This window comes from Fukomys damarensis, unplaced genomic scaffold, assembly GCF_012274545.1.
Source record: "Fukomys damarensis isolate Sample0158 unplaced genomic scaffold, DMR_v1.0_HiC HiC_scaffold_17, whole genome shotgun sequence".
NCBI classification, from domain to species: domain Eukaryota; kingdom Metazoa; phylum Chordata; class Mammalia; order Rodentia; family Bathyergidae; genus Fukomys; species Fukomys damarensis.
In genome coordinates this window covers 77,043,994-77,052,569 of record NW_022900929.1, presented here as the reverse complement: position 1 = coordinate 77,052,569, position 8,576 = coordinate 77,043,994, and the positions used below count along the sequence as shown (strand labels likewise).

Below are 8,576 nucleotides of genomic sequence, written 5' to 3'. Positions count from 1 at the left end.
ATATATCGGGGATCGTACTTAGGTCCTTGCGCTTGCAAGGCAGGCAGCAGAACCGCTGAGCTAAACCCCGGCCCAGGAACTATATATACTCTATAGGCAGTGTGTTTACACAGCTTCTGGCAATGGGGCTGCGCATGTAAACGGTATTCTGAAAAGCCCTGGCGATCAACAGCTATGTTTACCGCATGCTCTTGGGTGCCAGGGAATGTACTGGGTAAATCTTATTCCTTCCCAAACGACTCTGAGATCCTTGTTATGCTTAACCTCATTTATCCAGGTGAAGAAACTGAGGTACTCAAGGGCCAAGTAACTGGTCTGGCAGCACCTAGTAAATGACAGGGTTCACACGCAGAGGTCTGCTTGACTCCAATCCCGAAGCTTCTGACCATGAAGACCGCCCATAGCTAATTACTACGGTCACACAGCTGCTCTATTAACCCCCAAGTCTTCCTTCCTGGACAAATGCAAACATTGGCAGGCACCACGTGCAAAACCAAGAGAACCCCACCGGCAGCCCCCGGGGGAGGACACAGTAAAGGGTGGGCTGGAAGGGTGCAGGTAGAAGAGAGGTTGCTCCGAGGTGGCAGCCAGACTTGGCGGTAACAGCCAGAAGCAGCTCCCTAGCTGTGATCCAGCCTCTGGGGGTGCTGCGAGGCCAGCTGGGGAGCCTCTGAAGACCTCTGAGGTGCTTATTTACCAGCTCTGAGCTCCAGGGAAGCAGAGAGGGGGCCCTGGGGCTGGCCTCCTTTTCTGGCAGGCCCCAGCTAGCCTGTGATTAGCCGCTAATTGCCATGCTCTTTGTCCTGTAGTTTGGACAGAGAAGGAGAAAAGATAAATCCTCTTTTGTAAGAGAGTCAGCTGGCTGGGTGGACTGGGAGCGGTGCCAACAGCTTGCTGGAAGGTATGTGCGTGGCCCATCCAGGACAGGGCAAGCTGCAAAAGCCTGGCCCGCTGGAGAGACAAAGCAAATGGTGCTTGAACCCTTCAGATTCAGCAGTTCCCTCAAAGGCCACAGTGACAGAGCCGGACAGTCCCCTGGAAGGGCTACGATGGGCTCCTTTCTCATTCTTTTCTGTCTTGGGTTTTTCAGACCCACGCCGTGGTGGCATTCCCACTTGCCCGGTGATCTTGCAAGTTCTTATTCAAGTTAATTCTTAATTATTCACTTTGTAGGTGATTGGAGGCCTCCAGTGCTAACAAGCAGTGTTCTGACAGGCTTTCCACATTGACTGTCCGGTGAGCTGCCTGCCCGTTTGCATGGAAATCGGGAGACTTTGCCAAAATGTTTCCTTCAACAGGAACACTGGCCAGCTGACGTGCAAAAGGGGACCGTTAGGCACCCCAGGGAGCACACCAGGGAGTACGGACAGCTACACAGAGATCGAGTTTCACTAAGCTGACAGCGACGCTTGATTCCATCACTACAACCGCCATCGACACCACGGCCCCTCTGCACAATGTCTCATTTGATACGGATCCTGGGCTACGGGCTGAGGTGGGGTCAGTACCCTCATTTGGCTGAGAAGGAAACTTGAGCTCAGAAAGTTCAAGTAATTTTTCCATGGCCGCACAACTAGTGACACAAGTCTTTTGCGTTTCTCCCTCTTTAGGGACGTGCTCTGACGATATCTGCCTGCCTTCTCTTTCCAAGACTTTAAGAGAACCCTCGAGGTCTTAATGGTGGGAGAAAAAGCATAGACCTCCATCTGGGCTGTCTCAGTAGAGAGTGGGTTTCCGACCAGTTTCCTCCTACCTAACCCCAAACAGTTCTCATCGTGAGATCAGAGTCCTGAGCAGCAGACGCCAGAACAGCTCTGAACGGTGGTTACCACATTTTCAAGTCCTTTATACATTGAATGCAGGTTAGCCCATTGGAGTGACTATATTTTGAAAGTCAATTTAGCTCTCAAAATGACCTCAATGTTCCGTCATCAGTCTCATCTTTTTACAAATGATGTCTTTTAGAAATAAGCAGCGCCTTACAAATCGCCATCTTGCTTTGAATCTGAAGGACAGAGCGCAGTCAATTATCTGGTAGCAGAAGGGAGAGCAGGGAAACCCACTGGGGAACCACACCCCCTCTCATTGTACAGCATCCTTTTAAAAAATTAATTATTAAACTAGGATTCTTGCCTTTGTCAATCAGCTCAAAGCCATAAATGCCCACCTCCATCAATGCGCTGATCCCCAGGTGAAGCCCAGCTGAATTGAAAGCAGGAAGCGATCCTGCAGTGGGTGCCTTCCAATCAAGTAATTATTCACTGCACCACCATCTGTCTTTATTTTGCTAAGCCACTCGATCAGACACAGCAGTATCTCGGTGCTCTCAGAGGGCCATAAATTGAGCAGTTCTCACACACCACGCTTGACCACAATCTCTCACGAATCACGTTTCAACACTTTATTTTCTACCAGCGCTATTTAGGCCCTTTGTTATAGCTGGCAAACTTGCTAAGGTGAATAATGTGAATAATATGAAATACCATATTGTGTGTGTGTGTGTGTGTGTGTGAGTGTGTGTGTATTGTCAGGTGATAATTTATTAAGAGAAGCTCTCAGTCATCAGTATTGGGCAAGCTGCTGCAGTATGTAAGTTAGACTGCTATGAGCATCGATCTTATTTATACAAAAAGTTATTCTCCTCATGTAATGCAGTGACACAGCATAGAAATAATCGTCATTAGCTGGTAAATTACCTATAAAGCTGATTTCCATTCACTGCTTTATTAACTACAGTATATGGGCACTCTGAATTGCTAATATTTCCTTTAAATTATAATCTGTGATGACACCACGGTGCTCTGTTGGAAAAGCTCTGATGATAATCATTAACATAGTATAATGCAATACTTAAGATTTATCAGGCTCTTATTAAGCTCTATATTACAGTATAATATAACGAAACACTAGCTTATTTCTTCCAATTCAAAATCTAATATGAGGTTTGTGCCATAAATTACATAAACTTCAAAATAATGCATGAAACTGCAGCGTAAAGTTTATTTCTGTCATTATGCTGTTGTTTATACATGTTCTTCATGTATTTGTGTAACGTTCTTTTTGTTTGTTTACCCTGGATACTTGGTCCTTATAATTATTTCATTAGCATCCAACTGCATTTTTCCTTTCCCAACCAAGAAGTAGAAATATTTCAAACCTCATAGTTGATTTAAATAGGCTACACCTCCTGGGAAATTAAAAGAGGAGGCAGTTCACTGCCAGAGGGTTCTTTGAGAATTTCAGCAACATTTAGTGACTGCGTAGCTTTATAGAAACAAACTGGTGGCGCATTTCGGTGGATGGGAGAGTGAGAGGCAGAGACATTATTTCTCAGCTGCATCGTGTCTGTCAACTCCGAGATCAACATAATACACAATCAAATGTATAACCTAATATGAATTCTATTTTTTCTTCTCATTTTGCAAGTGGAAACGTACTATGGCACAAAAGCCAGAGGAAAAATTACTTGAAACCCAGGAAGGTAGCAACAGGCCAGGTCTTAGGATTAGGTTGCTATCACCTCCACGTGACTGGTGGTGCTCAGGTGGGCCTTGGAAGGCGTACCTGAGACAGCTTTACACCCTTCCCAAATCTCGTATTTCACCCCTCCTCTAGTGTGAGTCACTGTCTTCTCTGTCCTTCCTTTTCAAAGGCTAGACTGGTGGTTTCCAACAGACAACAGACGGAGGTTTGAATCTCACCTCCACACACTCATCACTGCCCTTCTGAACCTTGGGCAAGCCTCGGTTCTATCAGCTGTACGATGCGGGCAATGGCACTTCCCTCCTACAGCAGTCGGTAGGACGTTACATGTGAATCCAAAGCATATCATGTGACGCATGACGAGGGCTCAGGACCGTTCGCTGTGATGGCAACAGTATTACATATTGTATTATAGTAATGCAGCTTGAAATTCTACCCAAAAAGGAAGAGAAATTAACCACGGTCATGGAGCGGCAGGGAGTGCGTCCAGTCTGGAGATGGAAAAGATTCGTGTGATGGGAATGGGGCACCGATGTGAGGCTGCACACACTGAAAGAGGAGAGTTTTCCCAAGACGGAGCCCACTCTCAGCTTTGTATCTAAGAACTCCCCGTAGTTCTGCAGTTCACCACTTATCAACTCTCACCTCTCTTGCTCCAATTTTAGAAGTGCTTTGCTTCTCTTTCTGCAGAGCCCCTCCATCCATGCCTTTCTCTTGATTTCCTGTTCCTCCTTGCTCCTGCTCCCTGGGCCATCCCTTTCTTTGCCGAAATCTTCCCTCTCTCCCTCTCTCCCGTGCCCATTGCCTCCAGCTTGAACCATGCCCCGTCTCCCATTTTAAGGTCTGTGCATCTCCCACAGTCTCATTCCTCGTCATCCTAACTTCTAAAAGTGGCGGCCACATCCATATTCCCTGCAACATGGATCCTGACAGCGCTGCTCACTAAGGTTCTCTGTGTCCTATCGACTACGTCTCGTCTCAATGATCTGACTGGATTTCTCAGCTGTGCTTGGCAGTGTCGGTCCCATGGTCTCTCTTCCATTCTAAGCACTCCATTCCCACGGCTCCTATGACATCAACCTCCTGGTTCTTTTCCCTTTCTGTCCTCTCCTCCCTGGCTCCTTCTTGGGGGGCTCCTTTCCTGTGTTTGGAGATCTCAGCAAAGAGTCTGAGTTATACTTTCTGGCATCACAGTCGCAACTTCCACCTTAACTGCCATAATAACCAGCACACATTAGGTGGTTTAAACAGCAGAACTTTACCTTCTCACAGTTCTGGAGGCTGAAATTCTAAGATCAAGGTGTCAGCCGATACAATTCTTCCTGAAGGCCGCTCTCTATGGTGTGAAGGTAACTGCTTTCTCACCATGTCCTCACATGGTGACCTCTAGGTCTGTGTCCTAATCTCTTTTTATAAGGACACCAGGGTTACTGGATGAGGGTCTGCTGATATGACCCTGTTTCCCACTGATGACCTCTATAAAGGCTCTATCTCCAAATACAGTCCACGTTCCAAAATATCAAACTGGACCTTTACATGGGAATTTAGTGGGAGGACAAGTCAGCCAATAACCCTAAATGTACATCTTGATCTCAGAATCCTCCTTTAAGACTAGGATGAGTAGTTGCCCATCGGACACTTCCTGGACAATTACCCACTGGAGACTGTGACTTGAGCCAGCCTTCCCCTCCTTAAACCCAGTCTTCCTCTTGCAATTCCTAGCTCTGCTGGTCACCCCGTTCACTTAGTGCAGGAGGTTTCTTTCCACTTCCCCTTTTCCGTGTCCTGTGCATCGGTGCTGCTCTGTGTACCTCTGACATACTTTGAAATTCTGTCCTCTCCTCCCCATCCCTACAGAGGCTTCCGCAGCTCAAGCTGTCACCGTCTCTTGCAATTGTAGAAGCCCCTCGATTTTTGTCTCTTTGTCTCCGTCCTGGTCCTCTCTGAGTCATGCTCTATATAACAGAAAGAGCGTGAGCTCTGAGACCAAGTTTGACCCCATTAGTCCCTCACTTAAATCCCCCTGCTGGTCCTTGTTACCTGCAGAACATGGCCCACACTTGTTAGCCGTCTCTTGCAATTGTAGAAGCCCCTCGATTTGTCTCTTTGTCTCTGTCTTGTTCCTCTCTGAGTCATGCTCTGTATAACAGAAAGAGCGTGAGCTCTGAGACCAAGTTTGACCCTTAGTCCCTCACTTAAATCCCCCTGCTGGTCCTTGTTACCTGCAGAACATGGCCCACACTTGTTCACAGGGCAAGCGAAGCTTGCAAAGTCAGGACCCTCCTCGTGGGAAACCCAATGTTTCGCTATTGTCTACTTCATAATTTTTTCCTCCAGTGACTCGAATGTGCTTCTGGTGGCCCATATACCCCATTCCTCCATAGACAGATGTGCCAACCTTTGCAAATGTTTTCCTCTTTACCGAGAATGATGTACCCCAACTCTCTATTTTTTTTATCCCTCAATGTTGCTTAGTTAATTCCTCATCTACTAAATCACAAATTAAATATCTCCCAGGAAGCCTTTTTGGGGTTCACTGTCCCTTTTTTTCTTTCCCATAGTACCTTATTCACACCAGCTATCATACCAACAATACAACCATTTCGCGTATTCAGCTGAGTCTCTTGCGGGCATAGACCAGGCCTATCCAGCGAGGTGCACCTTCACCCACACTATACCTGCTACCTCATAGGTACCCAAATGCCCCTTAGCCTTGGTGTCCCATCCTCAGTGGACTCTACTGTGAAGTTCAGGTGAAGAGATGGATTCACGTCCTGCCTTACTCTTTCAGTAATCCTTTACACATGTTCTCTACTCCATCTATGAAGAGGGTATGTTTAAATTTGGAGACCCAATAAGTATACCCAATTCTCTACACGGCAAAAACAGAGCCACTGATCTGAATGAGTCCTCCTGCTTCTGATGTAGATTAGTGACTTGTAGCATTTCCACATTAGGTACAAACCAGTTCATAGACGCATCAAAGCAAAATACATGTTTTTCTCAGGGAGGACTTAATCTTCATTTTCTGAACCATCTTGCAGAAATTAATTCAGCAGGCTATTCTTACTGAAGATATTTATTGCCTTGATGCTGGTTTTGTGGCTTTGTGATAAGAAAAAATAATTGAGTTACTCTACGATTCTGTTTAGCAAGGGAAAGGCAGCTTGTGTTGTTAGCAATGGAGAGACACTGGGAGAAGTACACACGCTGGGTCAGCCCTGAAAGCTAAGCTCCAGGTCAGAGGGCTTTTTCTGTATCATTCATTGCTCACCCTAACCACCCAGAAGAACGTCAGGCACTTACCAGGTGCTCAGTCAGTATTTGTTGGCTGGTTCAGTAAAGTACATACCTTGCACCTGGAGGACCTGTGAGATGTCAAACCCTTGGCTGATTCTGACTACGATCACGCCGATCTCAAAGTCAAATGCGTCACTGAAAGGGCAAACAAGGTCGTTAGTGCTTTAAATGGCTCTGTTAAGCCTCAAGCTTCGGATGAATGTTCAACTTGCTTTTAGGACTGTTGATGTCATGAAAACATGAAAATTCACTTTAGCATACAGCCAAGAGCTGATGCCTTTTCTGTGTGTTTATTCTTCCTTTATAACCTTTTAAAATTACATTCTGGGTAGAAGTAGCTAACTCATCTACTCTGTAGCCAATTTATTCAAATATTACCATTTGCTAGAATTTTGATGAAGAGTCCATGACATACTGTTAAAACAATTAAATCTTTTATAAAACAAGCAAAATCCACACAGATACAACAGGGGATTTCACTGGCTGCCAAGACTCTTTGAAGCACAGCCTCCTGTCCTTGCCATGCTCCTCCTACCGTATTTCTGACACCAAGTTCACGGCTCTGTATGTCTCCACCTCCTCCAAGGAGCCTTTGCCACTGGCCGTGCACAAGGTGTTCAGAGCATCGCTTCTTCAAAGCGACCCTGTGTATTTGAGGATGGCCCTGTGCCTTCTCCATGTCCAACCCATTGAATTTGGTCATGTAGAAGAGAATGAAAGGCTCTTCCTGTAGTCTCTGTCCCTGCAGCACATATTTCCCTGGTTGTGAAGCAAGCTATTTAGTCATCTGAGTCATCTGCAGCGTTGTTCTGTGGGGTGAAAACCAGAGTCCCTCGCCATTAAGGCATCTTCCCCATAAACAGTGGGGTTTATGAAGGTCCCGCCATATGCAAACAAGTTCCCAGTAGCCAACATCAACCTGGACTTTCAGTTGATACAAATGAGTCCAGTGCCACATAAATATCCACTCAAAATTCAAACCATGAAGGATCTTCATTTACCAAAAAGATTCCTCTGGTAAATCTGCCTCAAAGCAAATCCCACATAAACAAACCTTGTCTCTAACTGTTCTTGATTATAAAAAACAGACAGTGTGGACCACAAATGTAACTGGGTTACTGCATTAGGCAGAAGAACAGGTCCTCACAGGTGTCTGAGTCCCTAGGCCCCGTGAATCTGTTTCCGTCCGTAGCAAAAGGGGCTTTGTAGATGCGATTAGGCTGGGGAGGTTAGATGGGAGAGGTTACCCTGGATTATGTGGTGGGCCACGTGTATCGCAAGAATGCTTAAAATGAAGTGAGGAGGCAGAAGAGGGGGTCAGGTAATGTGATGAGGTGGACTGTTGCTGGCTTTGATAACTGGGGTGGGGCAGGTACAAGGCTAGCTGCTGGAAGCCGGAAAAGCCAGGTAAGCAGCCCGGTCCACACCTTGACAGTGGTACCACAAGTTCCGAATCAGACATTGGAACTACAGATCTGCAGGAGGATAAAGCTGCCTCATGGGACTGATGTGTTAGGGCAGCTGTGGACGGAGACTTGAATCAAAATCAAACCATCCTTAAGAATATGACAGACATTCCAAATCATTTAGTCACAGAAAAAAGGTAAAATACTGTAGCCTCGTAATATTGCTAATAACACCATAATGCTTTATGGGAAATAAAAAATAAAAAATCAGAAAGGAGAATAAAATATAGATATGTGACTGTCTTCCTTGCCGGGAGAGTAAATGTGATTTCACTTTAACCACACAGCTAGGTTTTATACTGGTACAAAAGTGGTCTCCTTAACACT

General features: G+C 45.9%; 1 protein-coding gene across 2 annotated transcripts in view; it reads right to left on the bottom strand.

Annotated features, from left to right (window-relative positions):
- Positions 1 to 8,576, bottom strand: part of Slc12a1 (solute carrier family 12 member 1) — a 78,323-nt gene that overhangs the window by 15,821 nt on the left and 53,926 nt on the right. For both annotated transcript variants that reach the window (XM_010632479.1, XM_010632478.1), the window contains exon 20: positions 6,836 to 6,918. In XM_010632479.1, coding sequence (XP_010630781.1) covers positions 6,836 to 6,918 — 83 coding nt within the window. The remainder of the gene's footprint in view (positions 1 to 6,835; positions 6,919 to 8,576) is intronic.